A 19279-nucleotide genomic window follows, 5' to 3' on the forward strand; every position below is an offset into this window, starting at 1 on the left:
CTCCAAAAGTCACAGGCAACAAGGGAGGTCTATTTTACAGAGAAATGACACTGCTTCAGGAGCAGAACATGCTTGGGCAGCGCAGTGGACACTTCACATGGCTTCTGGGGGTACAAAATGGGAAGCTGTAATTGGAAGTCAGCTGTAGTAAATTCAAAATTAATTGTCTAACAGATTCCATTTCTTAGGCATGCCAATGGAGGATAAAATGCTTAATTTTATTATATGTTTTAAATATTTCATCATATACTATCATAATTCAAAGTCAGGAAAGCATTCAGAAATACCTGAGATACTAATAAGGAGGGAATAGATTTCATTATTTCATTATTCCAGTTATTTTGTTATATTAAGACATACATGTCCATATATGTTATATCTGGACATATACATGTCAGATATTTTGCTGTTAAGGTGCTCTGTATCACTTGAAGTTTTTCAGGGATCTGTTCAGCCTAGTAGGCAGACTGTTGTTTTTCACGGTGCCTAAGACCAAGGGGGTTTGCTGGGGTCCTCTCCCACCCTGTGGCAAAGAAATGGATTCCTTTTCTCCAGCATGAGGAGCAATGTTTTTGCTCCTGAAAATGAACATGTTTTCTGTACATAGAGCTACAGAGAGGGCAGAGCAGAGGGCAGCAACACATCATGCTTTTCGCATAAGGAAAAATGCCCAAATAATGCAGCATAGGTACACACCAAGATCTGGGTAGGAATTTCTTACAACAGGCAATGCCCCTGTCTTGCAGCATGGGCAGGGTATTTAATACAGGATTATTAATTAACAATCCATGCTATTTAGCATAGGAATAATACAGAAATGTTGGTTGGAATTTGCTTAGAAACATGGTGGGTAGCATTGCTGGAGTGCTGTAGATGTCTGGAATATTTTGTTTTCTCGCACACCATCCTCCACCTTTTCATGATAGGGCTCTTCCCTTTGGATAAGAACTTTAAAACATAAGCACCTACCTGCCTTACTTCTAGGCTGTAAGTAATCTCATATTAGTTGAACGTGATAAGCCATCACTTTGTTAGAAAACAGATGATTTTACGAGTTACTTTATGTTTCAGGTCCTCAGTATCGGCTGGAGAAGCAGAGTGAACCTAATGTCCCAGTAGATTTAGACTGTACCTTGGAGAGCCAGAGCACTTTGGAATTCTGCCTTGTCCGAGAGAACAGTACGTTTGCCCTTTTCACTTTTGCTCTTGTAAATTGCTTAAACTCACATAAGTTATGTATTTTGGAATACAAGCTGTACTGTCTGGGCAAGTAAGTTTTGATGAGACTCTTTCCTGAGGCATTTCTCTGTTGTGCCAAAAGAATATTCCAGAGGGAAATGATGGATTTTTCATACCTTTTAGTAAATAGTCTGCATCCTGTTTATCACTTTATGATTAATCTTTTTTCTGTTAAACTCTGCTCTGTAAAGTTATGACCAAGCCTGAAAAACACTGGAAATACGAAGGTTTTTCTGTTGCAGACACTATTTAGTGAATAAAGCGATTGGTCTGCAGTATATTTTGCCATGTCAATACTGCTGTAGGAGGCGCTGATATATTTTTTTAATTGAATTTAAAGAAATTAACCATGAAGCTATAACTAGAGTAGTATGATGATTTTTAAAAAGGTAGACAAATAGTCATCTCTCCAGCTACTCTGAAACATTTTTACTGTTACTATCTTAATGGTCCTAACATTATTTTCTGATTTGTTACTTTGCAAGAAATAATGTGAAACTTACAAAACGGACATTTAACATAGATTTGGGTTTGTCCTCCATTTCATTTTGCTCCATCCATCATTCTTTCCAGCAGTCATACTCTTTTGGTCTTTTTCATTGTGCATTAGCTGTCAAAATTTTGATAGTACTAATGAGGAAACTGATAGCATTTATGGTCTCAGTCAAGACCATGCCTGGAGTATTTGCTGCAAACAGTCATAGTAAGAGTCTGTTTCAAGAAGCATACTTTTTTTTTCTTTCTTGCAAAGATTAGACCCTTTCATTTATGCTTTTCTGATATAGCATTTCATATTTTATTCTGGAAAGACAGCAGAGCATCACCAAAGTAACTCCTAACTCCAGTGGCAAGCAATAGACTCTGTTCTTGTGTAAGGTATAGCAAAATTGAGACAGCTGCAATGAGCTCTTTGGTGGTACGTCAGTGCTGGAGCTGAGATTAAGCACTCATAGTTTTGGCTGCCATTCTGGGAAGTATTGAACTTGCTCCCAAAATATTCTTGGCACTCCTGCTTCATTTCTTCATAGAGTGGTTCTAAGAAACTGCAGGAGAGAATGATGTGAAAAGTAGAAGAGGTTTGTGCTGTGCATGAAGAAATGGAGCAATTTTAACCTCACTAATCCAGTCACACTCTTCCAAAGGCCAGAATTCCCTGACATTGGCATCCCAGCTATTGTTTTTGTATTGATTTTTAGTCTGTGAAAAGATGTGTACTTCCATCTTTCCTACTTTTCATAGGTTTTTGCATATTTTGATCAAAAATAGAATTTTTGTGTGCAGGCTCCGTAATTAAAAGTAGGTATCATACACTGCATTTTAACCTATTTTCATAATCTGTGGAAGAATCCCTGCTGTGGTTTGCAGGTATTGTTACTGATGCTTTTACTTCTCATGGGTTGCTAGGTTCATGTTGCATCATTACTTTGATCATAAATCTGTTGGAAGTTTGTAAGTAGTTTAGCAGCAGGCATTCATTCTGCTCTGCATCAGTCCCAAATCCGTAGCCCTGGCAGGTGCAGGAGAGCCTCGGAGGCCTGGTCTCAAAGTAAACATCAATCAGAATGTTGAGGGAACACTCACCTTTTGCCGAAGTCCTTGTGCAGCAGCCACATCCCTTCTAGGCTAGGCAGCACACACATGAACACAAGCTTCTGTGCAGAAGACAGTTTAGGAAGGGTGCGAGATAGATCCCTGAGGCTGTAGAGTCACAAGCACTGTGAATTCGTGAGCTGTCCTGGCCTGCAAACCATCAGAGCTCTTCCAAGAGTGTGGCCTGGAGCCCCTGCTGGGACAGGGATTACCACTAGCTGGGCATGCCTGGGACCGAGCCCCGACAGCCTCCCTGTGCTGCCTTCTCATCAGGCTGCTGCAGCGTCATCGTGCAGGTAGTGAGTGGCTTTTTGTCCCGTGCGTGGGTTTTGTGTGTGTTTGAAAGTGAAGCCAAAACAGACATTTCAAACAGTTCCAAAGCAAGTCACTATTTTGGTTTGCTTGGTGCTGACAGTACTCTAGGCAAAATAATAAATGTTTGCACATACTCCGTCTTCTCTGTCGTGCTGTAACTGAGCGTTCTCTGAACTGACACCAAACTCCAATAAAGAATGCAAGAGAAGTCTTCTGCTTGTAGTTTCTCCCCCCAAAAATGTGTGAATTTAAAGTCATCTTCCATTGTCCCTGCTGTCAGGATATATGGGAAACACCCATGCAGTGAACTCTCTACACACGTACATATTCAAGGACAATACAGTATGTAAGGTCAGTCATAAATTCATGCATTGTACACAGCCTAGTTTCCCCTACACAAACTGAAAAATTGGATTTTGTAGTGCTTAAGGAGCTATCTTTTGACATGGCATTAAATGGAAATAATAACAGTGTTGTGCTATAAATGAAATAACTTGAAAATTGTAACATCAAAATGAAATATTTTGTGCATTTTGTTTTTATTTAAATTATTTTAGCTTAAATATGCCACTTAGGAAAAAACTGTTATAATAACTATTTTTTAGAATGCACTCTTCATAGTCTCATATCATTCATTAATATAATATATATATATATATATATATATATATATGCACACATATATATGATGCCAAACATATGCTGGTAAAATAGCTGCCATCTTCCCTTGGGCAAACAGAAAGTTTATATTTCCATGTACTAAATGAAACAGAAAACTTTCCATTATTAAAAATATACACAGAGAAATCTTCTACCTATCCAACTTTTACTAATAGCATTCAAACTAATAAACTGCTTCCAACATTTAGAACTATTTAATTTGCACTAAGATTTATCTTTAAACTAAAAGCTTGCACTTTGTAATGTGAAATGCTTTTATGCGTAGTAACAAAGTATTCATGGCTAATTTAGTTTTGTACTTGCCATCTTACTTCTGGAAAGTTCCTCTTTCTGATTTTATCATTAGATAGTAATTAGTATTCAAGGGAAATTGGTCTTAATATATTAAAATTGGTTTAGTGCCTTTAGACCTGTACCAAAGCCAATGTCTTATTGGAAAATGTAATTGGGGCCTCTGTGTATGTAATTAATTGTATAACAATTAAGAACTTTCATTAAGCAATATATAGTACATTAAGTAATAAGGGGACATTTCTGCAATGCAGTTAACTTTATATTTTGTTTTTTTATCAAGAAAATACAGAAAATTCTTTTGCTCTCGAATATGATCTTAAATATTTTAAGAAACTATACTACATGCAGCATTTCTATATTGTGATATTACTAATAAGTCATTTTTATATATCCCCTACTGCTTACAAGTGTCCCTTTTGGATAGGACTCATTGTTTCAGCTTTCTAACTTTTTATGTTCAGGCTCATGCTTCTGGTCCCTGCTGTTTTGTTACTGCTCATCTCTTTCAACATTTGAAAATCAGGAGTTTCTATTAGGAGGGCTGACCAAGTTACAGATGTAGCTCAGTATTTCACAGTAATTCAAGTATATGAACAAAAATACAACCTCTACACTCAACCTGGTTTAAAAAAAAACACAGGTCTGCTGTTTCCAGACTGGAAAATATGTGAATTTTCTGAATGACAGTCAAATGGAGACTGCAAAATCAGTTCCATGACTGTGACTTCCAAAGCACCACAGTGGCCATCTTAAAGTGTAGGATTATGTAGTGCTTGATACCATTTTTGCTTTTTATTCAATTTCTGCAGGCAGAAAGCACCACTCATCCTTTCTTAAAGTCTGTGGTTTGACGTTTTGTTTGACTGTGCTACACAGGCAGACTGAGCGGAGATGAGAACAGTCCAGCCCTGGCTGGGAAGTCCCCTTCCTCCTCTGGATGGAGATGAGAGAGCTGATATGGATAAACAAAATAGACACACAGCTGCACGGAATGCTTACGCTTGTATAGGATGTTCCTCTGTCAAGCACCATAAGTCATCACAGTGTAACTTCATTTTTAGGGATTTCAAAACAGTTTCTGTGAGAGTAACATCAACCACGCAGTGTCTGCAGTTCTCTCCAGGAGACGGAGTCTGAAAATACAGGCTCAGCTGAACCAGGCCTAACTTAGCGTTACCTACATTGCACTTAGAATTCAGCACCATGGGTCAACCTGCACTGTGCATGTACAGCCCCAAGCACGCCAGGGGGCTGGCAGGTGCTGCTGAGTACAAATAACTGTATGAATACAGCTCTTAATGATGAAAGGCGGTGGGAGGCTGGTCTCGGAAGGTGTCCTGGTAGTGCCCATTGTAGTGCTGAACCCTTGGTGGCTGTGCAGGGTGGGCTGGCAGCAGGCACCGGCTGCACTGACCTGCAGGCAGCTCCCGTGCCCACCAGAGCTTCAGCCCCCTTCTGGCTCCAGGCACATGCTCTGCAGGCAGGGTGGATCTGTCAGGATGCTGGAAAAAATCATGACCGTTCTTGTTTAGCTGTCATGTGTTGCTCTGTCCCTGGCTTGGGGACCAGGGGCAGAACCACACACTTCCTCTAGGCTGCTCTTTCCCTGCTCTCTGTTCATGGAGTTTCTACCCTGCTTCTCCAGTAATTAAACCCCTATGATGGGCTTAGGGGACTGCCTGCCTCTCAGCTGGGCTTTGCAGTTCAGGCAGGTTCTTATCTCAAGCCTTGTCTATCCCATACACAACTTCAGCTTTTTTTGCTTTTTTTTTTTTTTCACGAAGTAAATCTTCTTTGATTAGGTAGACTATTAGCAAAAATGCAGAGGTCATTGCAAAGTGAATCTCCGTGTCCTCCGCAAGCCCTTATGTGAAGGAGTTTGTTTCTGGCATAGCAATCTGCTCCACCCAGGACAGAGTGGTCTCTGCCTTCAGAGCTGAATTGCTGGATTGGCTCTTGGGCTAAATAATAGTCCTGGAGCATCCACTTTACTTGATTGTCTTCCCAAGCAGAAGCTTTTACATTCAAAAGCCACAGTGTGATCTCCATTACAAATACCCTGACAGGCCTGTAAATATTTGACAGGTTTATTCACAGCTGCTTGCATGTGGAAAATATTTTTACGATTTTTCCCCCAATCAGCTGGTGGAGATGGCTCTTTTCTCCTTGCTGAATTCCAGCAGTCTCGCAGACATCCTCGCAGAGCTGCGGGGTGAGAGCAATATGCCAAGCTCTGCAGTCAGGTTTTTCCCTGCAGGGCATTTCTCTCTGTTGTTACTGATATTACTGCTATTATCCAGTGCACCCTCAGGGGTCTGAGTGTCTTGCCATCTTTAGACAGATGATCTGTTTTGATGGTGGAGTTCCTGGCTGCTCTCCCAAGAGCAGCAACTGTAGAAATTCTGTAAACCTGAATCCATTCACAAAGCTTCATAAAACAAAATCAGCAGAGGTTATGTGATACGCAGACGATCTGAAATGCTTCCAGTGCAAAAGGCCACTGTTCGCTTGCTTCAGCTGCAGCAGTTCATACTCCTACAATTTTACACACTGCCAAGGTGTTCACGTTTTCAGTTGCAGTGACAGTTTTTTCCCCGGGATGTGATCTGGCAGGCTGCTAATTTTCTTTCTAATACTTTTAATTTGGGTGTACGCAATCTGAGAAGACTCAGCCTCAGAAAAGCTGTGTAAGGTAGCCTACCATTTCAACAGTGACTAAATGCAGGCAGCGAGGTTAGGGACAGTTTGAGGCAGGCAGGGAGCTGGGAACGCAAAGGCAGTGGTACCTGGCAGAGGTTTCTTGTGTGTCTTCATCTTTATCAAGTGTTTTAAGAACGATTTCACAGGAGGTGCAGGGATGAGGTTAATATGTTCTTTCCGTTGTTTCTGAATTTCTGATCGCAGCCAGTTTAGTGCATCTGTTGGTGCTAAAGCTTCTGGTAATAGCACTGTACTTGAAAAACAGCAGTATAAGATCCTGTCCATTGAGGGAGGGGTGAGTCTCCATATCCCCTATTAAAACACGGGCTTGCTTTGGGAGATGACAGCAGGTAGTGCGCAGTGCACCACGGCATTGGAAATGTCTCGGGAGAGGAGGCCTCTCCTTTTCCTCGCGCAGCGTTTCGTTAGGGGGAGCATTAATTACCTGCCTGCACTCGGCTGGGAGCGAAGCAGAGTGAGGGGGCTCTCCAGGGTTCCTCCCGTACAGCCCTGCGGGCTGTGACCCTGCTGCGCTATTTGGGTTCGTGACAGCTTCTGGGTGTCCCCTGTCACCTTGTCCCCAGGTCTCCAGTTTGTAATCCCCCGGGGGTGCGGAGGCGCCCAGGGAGGGCGGCCACAAGCTGTGCAGTGTAACAGCCTGGTCCCGCTGCTCTGCGGCTGGCATGGTGCAGTGACGGGGCAGGCTGCCTCCTCCGAGCTGGCACCTCGCTCGCCTCGGCCTGTCGGGGACCCCCCTCCACTCCCACCCGTCGGGGGCTGGTTTGCTTTCAGCTGCAGGCAGCCTGTGCCGGTGCTATCTTCCTGCCTTGCTGTCAGGCACTGCCATGCCACCCTGTTTCAAGCTGCTTTTAAGTGCACCAAAAAGTTTGACATATCTCAGTGTATCTTTGAAGTACTGCAGCATGAGAGTTTGACATGATACATTATGATAATCCATAGTATAGAGACATTAACACAGGGGTCTTTGACAAAATACATTGTAATGTCTCTGAAGGAGCCATTACAATTTATCTTGTCATTCCAGAGCATAGAGTGGTTGCAATGTTAAGATGGCTCTGCATAAATTCACATGTAGACTGTTTCATTTGATTTTTGGAACTTTTTCAAGTTGAATGGCCCAGCCCAATTTGTCGCTTAACCCTTCTGTATCCCCCCTTCCCCTAAGATGCGTTCCCATCCATGTTTCAGGAGCTGTGCTACGGGCGGTAAGGAACATGCATCAATCTCACCCGCTCTCCTGTGGGCAGGATGGAAAGCTTATGTGACTGATGTCTATGAAATGTGAATCTTCTGCTGTGTGCTTTCAACATGTATTTTGACTCATTTAGCAGCAAATGCTAACCTTACTTTAATGCAGACATGAATGATATTTATCATAAGCAGTGACATTTGTTACTGAATTAGAAAATAGAAAAGGGAACACTCTCGGCAAGCTGGGAAAATGCTCGCTGCTTGGGTGTTTTTTTTTCTTCTCTCTCCTACGTTTGTCCTGCTTATGGCCACTACCTTGACAGCTTCCCTCGCTGAAGCAAATGGCTTGTAGTTCTGAAACTCTAAATTGCCCTGTTAAAAGGGAGCCTGCTTCTGAATCAACAGCGGGGATTTGAGCCAAGTGCCAGGGTTTTCCTCCCCTGGGAGCTGTTGCTTTTCCCAGCAAGCAGTCCCCTTGTTGTCAGGGCCCAAATACAGAAACTCACCATAGCTCAGCTGTGAGCTGGGATCCCCCAGCGGGGCAGGAGTGTGCATCGCCAGAGTGCAAGGTCGGTGCGGGAAGCATTGGTGCTGAGGCTGCTCCGGTCGCCTGTCTTCAACAAGAACTTAGCCTGCTGTGCTGCAGCTTTAAGACCTGTACTAAAATTCCATCATCTCATCTTCCCATTATTAAAATTTCAGCAAAATATAAAGTTTTCATTAATCTCCTGCAGCAAATTTAGTACTCCGAACTGGCAGTTGATTCAGCTTTTAGGACTACATTAGCTGGGATATTAAACAAAATGTGTCATTCTTCAGTATCTTCTCTAAGAAGCTAAATCAGTTTTCCAACATATTTATACCACTTTATCTAACAGCATCGGAATGATCATTTAGAGCTGAGATGCTTTATTAGCAGCTGGCGTAGAAATTACTTTGTGCAAAATTATATATCACATTATAGTAATGTTTAAATTGGTGTTAATCCAACATCATAAAACGCAAAAAATCTTTAAAGTGTGTTATATTTTTTCAGTAATTGGTATTTGGGCTTAATGAGATGTTACCTTTTATAAAGCCGGTACCTGCAGTAGTAATGAGAATACTAATCAGTAAATAAAGTGCAACATCCGTACCACGGGCCTGAGACAAGTGGCAGGGGCAGTGCCACTGCGGTGGGATGCCCGTGTTATACCCCCATCAAGGGATGTGCTGAAATACAGGGAAATCGTAAAAGTGTGTGTGTTGAACATGCCTGAAAATCCTGCTGTGGCCGGGGACAGCGAGTGTGCCGGACGGCAGGGCCAGTGCCGCAGGAGTCTTGTGCCCCATGAGAATCGGGCATCAGGGTGTTGCATTGCTTTTCACATGGGACATGATTTTGTACTGCATTGTCTGTAATAAATCAGTGATTTTATCTTTGGATGGAGGATGAGAGCTTCCTCCTCCCACAGACATGGGCCCTGAGCATTTTCTTCTTTCCTAAACAAATCAGCAAGTCCTCACGGTGTAAATCTTACTGCAGGTGCGCACATACAGCCGTACGCTAGCTGCATCGTATGCCGTATTTAAAACCTCTTGTTCATTATTGTTGGTGTATTTTGCAGGTTCAAGAGGAGAAGAGATCTCGGAGGAGGACCCTCAGATCGATATAGCTACAGTTCAGGATATGCTCAGTAGCCACCATTACAAGTCCTTCAAAGTCAGCATGATCCATAGGCTTCGATTCACCACTGATGTTCAGTTAGGTAAATCAATCCCTACTAAAGCGCTTAGGAAAATGGAGTGGTTCAAACCTTTGGCCATCTCTAATAGCTAACTGTCCATCTCAGACGTTTTTAAAGCAGTCATTATTATGTTGGTCTGTTTTATCATGGAGCACATCACTTGAATATGTTGCTAGCATTTCAGCAGTTAAAAAAATTGCTTTTAGTTGAAAACACTTCTGTATTTTTATTATCTGCCATCAGCTAGCACATGTTTCTTCTGAAAGAAGGCCATTACTTAATGACCCCATCTCTTTTTTTTTTTTTTTAAAACTAAGATTCCTAATAGAAAGCTTCTTGCCAACTGTTTTGTTATTTTTAAATAAGGCTATGCAAAATTAGGAATTATGATGTTTTTTCTTTTCTGAGACTGAAAAATTTTAATGACCAAGTAGAAATTTGAGGTGAAACAAAGTACAAGTAGCATTCTCTAAAGGTTTTATACTGTCCTTATTAGCTTTCTGAATGCTTTTGAAAACCTGAAGGCCAAGGGATGACAGAATCTTGAATTATAAAAGCCCCATTACTGTTTTAAAATGATTGAATGGCTTTTTATCTTTGTGTTTAAATTGTGAAAATTTGATTAATGATGCATTGGTAGGTGACCTGTGACATTCCTGCAAATACCTTCCATAAAGAAATGATTCGGCAGTAAGATATTAAGTGCTGTAATGTTTACAAAATACGTTTATTCTTGATAATTCAGTAGAATTGCTAAATTTAAGCTATAGCATTATCTGTATTGTTGTCTTTACAATCTCTTCATTCTTCTGTTCTTAAGCAGATATAAAAGTATATGTCTCTAAAATTTGTACATGAGAGGCTTTTTAGTTTTATTTTGAACTGTCTTGTTAAGGAAGGATTTATATGCTGGTGTTGAAGCAGGACAGCACTGGGCATGTTTTCTGCTTTTGAGTAAACTATCTGGGTGTGATAGTTTGCTTGCAGTGAAGTTTGACTCACTGTATCTGGAATCTGTCAGAAATGAGAGCCTGAAAAGGTCATGACAGATCACTAAAGATAAATGGTTAAGGGAGAATAGCTGTTAAATGAAACAAATGGCTTAACTTGTTTGGTAGTGAAGGAGCTGACCCTGTCCAGTAGTGTAAGGACCATAAAAATTCCCTTTTTATAAAATCCTGCGAACATGTATTTTTTTTGATGACAGTACACTGACAATGGGATTTTTCTGTTCTAATTATTGTTTAAAAATCAAAGAAATCCCAGTGAGGTATTCAAAGTTTGGGCAAATGGGCAGCATCAAAGCCTCTAAATAAAGTTGAAATAATTGTATATTGTTGTTTTTTCTCCCAAATGTTTTTAAGATATTAAAGGAGCAATGCTGGTAAAATAAACACTGAGGTGCTATTTGCAGTAGTGCTGCAGAGTGTCAACATGTTAATCTTGTGCAAGTGACAGACTGCTCCATGCAATCTGAAATGTAAAAAAATATATATTTTTTTTTAATTTCTCATCAGTAACTATGGTTTTGGAGATATTCTGCGTTGTTTTAGTGATGGTCAGTTACAGAGACTTTTCTCTGAGCAGTTTTGTGTGTCATCAGTTCTATGTAGCAGCCATGGCAAAGCGACATTTTTTCTAGAGAATTTGAAATCGTCGCCTTGCCCCCTTACTGACAGTACTGATGGTCTGGTAGCAGCACAGGAATGTATTGACTGTCTGGCTGGCCGTTTGATGGTTGCACTGAAAATATCCATGCGGTTTTGGGAAAAAGAGTCCCAGTTTCATAGGCTGAACGCAGAAGAATGTTTAAGCACATGCAAGTATTTATTTTATTTGAATAGGTTCTGTACTGTATTTTATTTTACTTGCATAGAACAAGTAGCAGTAATGTGAGCTATGTTTGTGAATTGGTGTTTGCATAGTGGTACTTTCTGAAACGTTTTTAGCTGTTCGAGTACTGTTTATTGAATTTGAGGCAAGATTTCCTGAAAATATCAGAATAAGCTCAGTTGTCTGTACATTGTGCGTAGCTCTTGGTAGAACACAGAGATAAGTAAATGACAAGGGGAGGAATGACCCTTTTGACTGACGTTTTTATTACAGCTGAAAGCTTTAGCCATGGCAGTTTAAGGTCTGGGTTTTTATGTTTTAGCCAATGTTACGGTGTAATACACATACAGTAGTGTTCCCAACATCTTTTACAGAGGCTCAGTTGTGTTGTGAAGGCACAAGACATATTTGCTTGTGTACTACATTAGCAAAACTAAAAGCAGCATATTGTCTTGGAAAACTGCTGCCAGAAAGTATTTCAGAAGGGGCGGGGGACAGTTGCAGACCCCAACAAGGGAAGCAAGAACAGAGCAGTGTTACTGGACTACTACAGCGATGACATTTCTTTTGCTAAAATGAATGAATAAAAAAATAGTTGAGGAAGCATTTTTACTTCTTTTCTGAGTATGACTAATTTGTGCGGTGATACCGAGACTGTAGAAACCACATATATAATACTGTTTTGATTTTAGGTTTCAATACTTACAGATTGTGAAAACAATAACACAAAAAAGACAACATTCTTTGTCAATGTGCTCTTCGGATGTGTGTGAGCTTAAGCCAGTGATGTTGAGATACAGAAATAATGGATGAAGTATACAGCAACAATTTGCAGATAAAAATAATAGAAGTTAAAGTGTATTTTACATGATAAAAAAAAGATGAAAGAGGAGGAAGTCTGTTACATCTGAGATGGGTACAAAATCCATGCTTGGTGAAGTAGCCTCTGCAGAAAAGATTGATGCAATGGGGAGTGACCTTGGCTTGGAGCAGGAGCTGGTGATGTATGTATGAGCATCTCTCTGCTAAATGGACCCAGATTTGTAGCACTAATATACATGGAAGCCCAGAACCAAACTCAGGATGGCAATAAATCAACAGCCACTTTGGGTGTCATTTCTGGTTTATATTCCACTATTGTTCTATCACTTCAATTCATGTCACTATCATCTGTTCATCTGGAACAGTTTTATATAATTTTCCAGTGGAGTTACCTGACAAATCCTATCAAATTAACAAGGTACATTAACAATATTGACTGACTATGAATTCTGAAGTTACGGGACCATACTGTGAAAATTTTTAAAGGATATTTTCCGGGGTGACTTCTTTTTTTTTTTTTTTAAAGAAAGGTGTAGGGAGCAAACCTCACACACAAAGAATTTGCACATTTATTTTTAGAACTTGCTTTGACTTCTTTCATTGAGGAAATAAGAACTTATATCATCGTCACATATTTTCCTTAAACTACAGAAAATGCCATTTTGAATAATTAGCCACTACAGTGAAAAAATAAAGCTGATTTTAAATAATCTGTCCAAAATAAAATTGCAAACCAAAATGAGATCTGGTTACAACATCAGCCAGCTCACGTTACCTAGTTCTAACAGCCCTTGTATTAACTGGACTCTTGATACAATGCTTAATTGAAATGTGATAGCTTTGATGTGACGTATGTTTAATGACAGAGTGCATTCTTGGATTAATAGAACAGGGGAGGGAGTTGGTGGCATTCTTATCACCTGTCTTAGCAGCCAGGGTTAAAACGAAGGTTACCTTGTGTGTAGTGGAACGGACTGCAGCAAGAAGGCTGCTGTAAGCAGGTGGTGCGTGCTATCTGTATGCTTGGATTTTACTTACATAAAATACAAACGTGGTTTGCTGATTCTGCAGCAGTGACCAGACTTTAAGAAACATTGACTTAATTTTGGAGAGCTTGAGAGAGTTGTTCTGAGTGTGGCATCTGATGTTTATTTTGTCACATCTCTTAAAAGTTAAATCATCGGCTCCTTTTAAGTTTTTTTGTGCTTCAGACAAGCCAAGTATAAGGTATTGAAAAGCACGATAGCCAGAAGCCTCAAGAGGGAAAGGTTCTCTCTGCCATTTTTCCAGAGGTGCAGAAGTGAAATTTAAATACTTTTTTTCCTCTGGTACTTCCTTTTTGCCACTGTATCATGAGCTCCACCAGTAAGTCATGACTTGAGAAATGTAATTATTTTTAAGGTTCCACACATCCTGGTGTAAAAAGCAGACTGAGAAGTTTGTTCAGCCATGTCAACAGACACTACACAATGAGCTTCTGTTCACCAGTGCGGCATAGCAGGACGTTTGCTTTGTACTACCGTGATGAAAACTGCTGTAAATTGCAGTGAGCATCCCGGGGCAGGTTCCAGCACACGGGTAGCTTTCAGCCTGCTCATGCAGCATCCCACTGGAAAAACACTCCTTTCATGAGCTCGAGAGAGACATGCAGAGGGATAATAGGGTAGGAATTTTCTACACTCCCTCACAAAAGGTCTGCTGTATGATTCTGCGCGTGGAAGCACGCCGTGTATCCAGGTCAGCCTACGCACAGCAGGAGCGAAGCCGGAGCCATCTGGGGAAGCCCGTGTTCAGAGACAGGGCCCAGTGCCTGTGCCAGGAGCTACTCAGATCCTCAGCTTGCTTTCAAAGCAGCCTAATTAGTGCTGGCTTTAGGATGCCAGCAGTGTAAAAATGCACAGGATCTCTGGGACTGGGCGCCTTTGTTTATGATTATCTGGTTAACACAAAGACCGTTCCTGTAATACCACAGATGTGTGTTGTCCTCTCGTATAGATTTTATAGTATAGGAGGTAGAATAGTGACGTTGTGTGATAGTGTCTCCTACATATAATAGCGATGATGGAAAAAGTAGCAGTATCTTTGTATAAATCTTGCAGTTCGTGTAGCTGCTGTTTCCGGAGGAGCTCTGTACGTGTTGAGAAGAATTTTTTCTGGGATGTTTCTTTTTCCTCATTGGTATGCTTATTTCCAAGCAAGGCAGGAGAATAAAGTGCAGATTATCAATGCACTTTGATAATCATTTGCTTTTGGTTTCAAAAGCTCCCGTGCTTTCAAAAAGCCCAAATGGGCAATATACTTTCATCCCATTTAAGATTTATAAAGTGTGTCAAATGACTGATATGAAATCACTTAAACAGATCACTATTGTGGCTCTCTATTCTTTCTCATCTCAGGTATTTCTGGAGACAAGGTAGAGATAGACCCTGTTACTAATCAGAAGGCCAGCACTAAGTTTTGGATTAAGCAGAAACCCATTTCAATCGATTCTGAACTCCTCTGTGCCTGTGACCTTGCGGAAGAAAAAAGCCCAAGTGAGTAGTCCTTTTTATTTATGTTCTCTCTTCTCTCCCTCTCTGTATGTGCTAGATGCCCAAAGAATTATTGCTACCATGTCCTTTCCTTTTATAGGTGTATTTTATTCATTATAGGATGTTTTTAATCTGACTTGATTCTGTTGTAGAGAACATAACATAAACAGATACACATTTTATGAGTGTCCTTTAAATGCCGCTTGCAACTAATGGCATCATTAAGAGTGTTTCTTGCCCACTATCAGTAGCTGCTAATATTGTCATACCAAGGAAACTGGTTTTGCCTAGCTGGTGTCTGGTCCCATAGCTCGGTCGTCAACTGTAGGTTTCCACATAATTGCTTCTTTTTTTTTTTAATTCTTAATATCTGGAAAGGTTTTAAACAATTTCTTAGACACAAATGAGGATCTGAGACATACAGTAAATATCAGCACAGTCTACATTTGCTTCACTCGTGGCTACAGGATCAGCAGAATTTTGACGTGTCACACTGGGAGTTTTGTTTCAGGAGAACATTGCCCATGCCTGGGCAGCAGTGATAGCTAAACCAGCTGGAGGATGCGTTGGACATCCCAGTTCAACCAGTCTCCAGAAAAAGGGGGGTAAAGATTGCTGCCTTCAGAGTACAACTAAAAAGCTGGTGCTTTTGCTTATTGTATCAGTAGAGTAATGAGAGTCTAAATTTGTAAAGTTTGTTTTAAAAAAGCACAAGACAGGCCTGAGGGGAATTGGGCAATGTCTCCCTGTGGTGTCAAAATGTAACTATCTCCTGTCAAAAAGTAACTGCAGTTCTAAAGCTCAGATGGATTTTATTACACTTGCACTTGTCCAGGGTAGAGATGCTAAATATTAAGTACTTATCTGCAAGGTGACGGAGAGGGAGAATTATGTGATACATATTTACAGAGGTAATGATCTGTTGGATTCTTTTGGAAGAGTAAATTTATGGCTGCCACAGATTTTATCAGCAATTATTGAACTATATCCTTCTCCCCTTCATTACCCCTTCCTATTTCCATGCTTTTAGTCCAGTCACTGCCTTCCTTTTCTGTCTCTCCAGCAAGTCTTTATGGTCCTTGGGAAGGCATGATCCTGGGGAAGGACATCGCTAGTGACCAGGCAGTCCAAATGTGTAACAGTTGTCTTTACAGGGCTCCAAGGGAAGTGATCTAGCACAACTCTATAACAGATAATTGGCAGTCAGCAAAGGCCACGGCAGAATCTGCAGTACTTTTAAATGCCTAAGTGCTTGATTTCCAGTTGCACCTCAGACCGATTTTTCATATTAAAGGTGTAGTTTTGCACTTGTAAATACATCAACACCTCTGGTTTTGTAGCCATGTTTCATTTCAAATGCAAATACTTGTGGTAAAATCATGCCAGCAAAATGGGGCTGTATTTGAAAATCCAGCCTCGAAGGTCAAAGTTTCCAGCTCACACTCCCGCTAACACACTCACGTGAGACCTTCAGGCTGTCCTTGAACATCTCTGGTGCTGTGTTCTGGAGGGGATGGGGGCTTGGCAGCCCCAGAGGCAGCCCCCGCTCTTCTGGGAAACAACACTTGTATCCAAATGCAGCAACTGCCACCACAGGGAGAAATAAGGGGCAAAATTTCAGCCCCCAAGTGAAGTCTGGTGCCAGAAGGACAGTGACTGTGAGTGGAGACCATTACATGAAGAATTGTGGTCACTTTTGAGAGGATTCTGACAGGTTATGACAAAGGTAATCTTTATGATACTGGGATTTTATTTACTCATTTTCATGTGGCCATTCGTAAAATTTTCGTGTTAAGTAAGCGTTCAACATAGTTTCAAAAGGAGAAAATAATTCCCCCTGAAATCCACTGACCTCTTCCAGATTCATCAAAGATGTTCCAAAAGTCATTATTTTGGGTCAGTAGGAGAGACTCTTAGTGTGACATCTCAGAATGATGCATTTTGGGGAACTCTTAACAGCAGATCGGTATCTCTTGAATTTTAAATGGAAAAAAGTTATTTTAGTAGCATAAAGGAATGAAACTCACTGTATTTCACAAGTTTTGTCTGTGATTTTTATCAGCATAGTGATATATGTTTGTAGCAGAGTTTACATCAAAAATTATTCCTGGATCTTTCTTGAATGAATTATTGCAAAGAAAGAGAGGCTGAGTGAAGATAAGGTGTTTGAGTTCTGCAATATATTTTGTTTCCATGTTTTTATCTCTTGTAACACAAACATGCTCCGTTTCATCTTTCAGAAGTGTTCTGCACATGTAACAGGGCTTGTACAGTTACACTGGGGGAAAACAGTGTATATTATTAAACTGACTGCATTCCCCAGACGTTAGCGATTGGGGTTATAGTAAAGTTGGGTGCTGCTTTGCTGAGCTGACATGTTGTATTTCTGAAGAGCAGGGAAGGGGTTTCTGGAGCCTCCAGTTGTGGCCGGCCATGCTTTGTAGAGGCTGGGCAAGGGTCCTTGTGAAGGGAGGCTGGTCACAGTACAGCTCAGTACAGCTGAAGCTTTATGGAAAATTTGTTTTCCTGCACATGGTAATTAACACAGTTTAATATTCAGTTAGGTCTGACTTTCTGTAGACTAACGAGATTTCGGAGGTTTTTACTGGTACTTGTCTACGGAAACATAAAAATAGAAATTGTATATAAATGTAGTGGGGGTGCTCATGCTTACTTTCAATTAAAGTTTTATCTGCAAAGACAGGTTTGTGCAGTGAAGCTTCAGTGACACTTGTGTGTTAAAGAACTTGACAATGTCATAGATCACATGTTGTGAATATCTACAGGAAGACTTGAAGCCGAAGCTTTCCTTTACTGTAAGTTAGCAGGACTTGGAGCTGCACTTAGTGGAAATGGAGAATGGAAAGAGAAAGCTTTGGCATCTAATTTGTCATTAGTGGGGGTATCATAGGCAGGAATGGCTGATGATTTTTGTTTGCCCTTGTAGTAGGCCCAGGTTAGAATTTGAATTTTTATTTGTAAATTAAATCAGACTCCCTGAATTTAGACAGAGGGAAGAGGTAATGGCCCTGCTGGCTCGATCAAATGCCATTAGAACCTGGAAACACTGTGTATAAAATGCTTGTTTAAATCAGGTTCAGTCTGATTATCACGAGAGATTCTGAATGTTTTGAATCTTGAAAGGAAGCATCCTATCATTGAGAAATAAGATTTAAACCTTAATAAAGTAGTTGTCATTTTTATAGCTGAAAAGAGCTTTGTATCTCAATTAAGTGTACATAATATAAAGTCTTAAGGAAGCAACATAATATGTTTAATACAATTACATCCCTTTGCAATAGTGTAATTTAAAGGAAATCTGATTCTGTTAATGTCTCTTACATTATTTGGACAAGGGAGAAACTTCAGTGTCACTAACCACTGCCTCTCCTACAAAGTGCACTGTGGACAAAGCGCGGCTGTGACCGCCGCGGTGTCGCTGTCCTTCTGGGGGCTGGGGTTACCAGCTTGCCTTGGCACCTGGCACTGGTGCTCACGGGGTTTAGCAGAGCTCAGGGGAGGTCTTTCAGTGGCACTGAGACTAATTGGTTGGGCAGACTTACAGTTTTCAAAACACATGCGGTTTTTTTTCCATTAAGCGCACTTTATGACGGCTGCAGAAATCAGATTTATTTGATAATTTACTTGAAACATTGAAGAAATGTTCTCTGCAATCGTTTTTCTGTTTGTTTGTTTGGTTTTGTGGATTTTTGTTTGGTTTGGTTTTGGTTTTGTTTTTTTTAGTAAAGCATATACGTCTCAATTGCTTGGTCAAAAATATCCTTAATATTAAGGGAGTCTAAACAAAGGTGTTCTGTAGGTCATGGAGTACATTGGTAACTTCAGTTTGTAATTTAATTGCCTGCTTTGCACCCTGCAGCTTAAGATTTCCTTTAAATTCTTATTCCATTGTTGCACTGGGGCTTAACAGAGTGTTAACCTGGTAATAGGCACAGGGCCTCCCCATTATATGTCTTGCTATCGAGCGGTTCTGCATGACTAGTTAAAAAAGATGGCAAGAAGATTAATGAAAGCCGCCTAGTACAGAAGGGGGTAGGTACCTTTGCAAGACTTCTAGCGAGGAGATATTAGAGCTGAACCAAAGCTTGGCTTTTTCTTTATCCTGTGACCTTTGAACCTGCCTTACTGTCGAGAGCTGCCAGCAGAGCCGACGTTTTGATTGATGTTGCAACACGAGTCAGTCTTTCCCATTGAATTCCACATCTGCACGAAAATAGCTTTTCTAGCAGTATTCATACTGGCTGTAAGTGATAGCCAAAGTGATGGCTGAAATGCTTTTATGTAGTTTTCATTTAAAGCTGAAGGTATGTGATG

General features: G+C 40.7%; 1 protein-coding gene across 4 annotated transcripts in view; it reads left to right on the forward strand.

Moving 5' to 3' along the window:
• Positions 1-19279, forward strand: part of MAPKAP1 (MAPK associated protein 1) — a 106000-nt gene that overhangs the window by 77011 nt on the left and 9710 nt on the right. For 3 of the 4 annotated variants that reach the window (XM_035555424.2, XM_050714610.1, XM_035555425.2), the window contains exons 8-10: positions 1072-1179; positions 9639-9779; positions 14810-14947. In XM_035555424.2, coding sequence (XP_035411317.1) covers positions 1072-1179; positions 9639-9779; positions 14810-14947 — 387 coding nt within the window. The remainder of the gene's footprint in view (positions 1-1071; positions 1180-9638; positions 9780-14809; positions 14948-19279) is intronic. The other variant, XM_050714611.1, reaches the window with a different exon arrangement.

Source organism: Cygnus atratus, chromosome 19 (genome assembly GCF_013377495.2).
Source record: "Cygnus atratus isolate AKBS03 ecotype Queensland, Australia chromosome 19, CAtr_DNAZoo_HiC_assembly, whole genome shotgun sequence".
Lineage (NCBI taxonomy): Eukaryota > Metazoa > Chordata > Aves > Anseriformes > Anatidae > Cygnus > Cygnus atratus.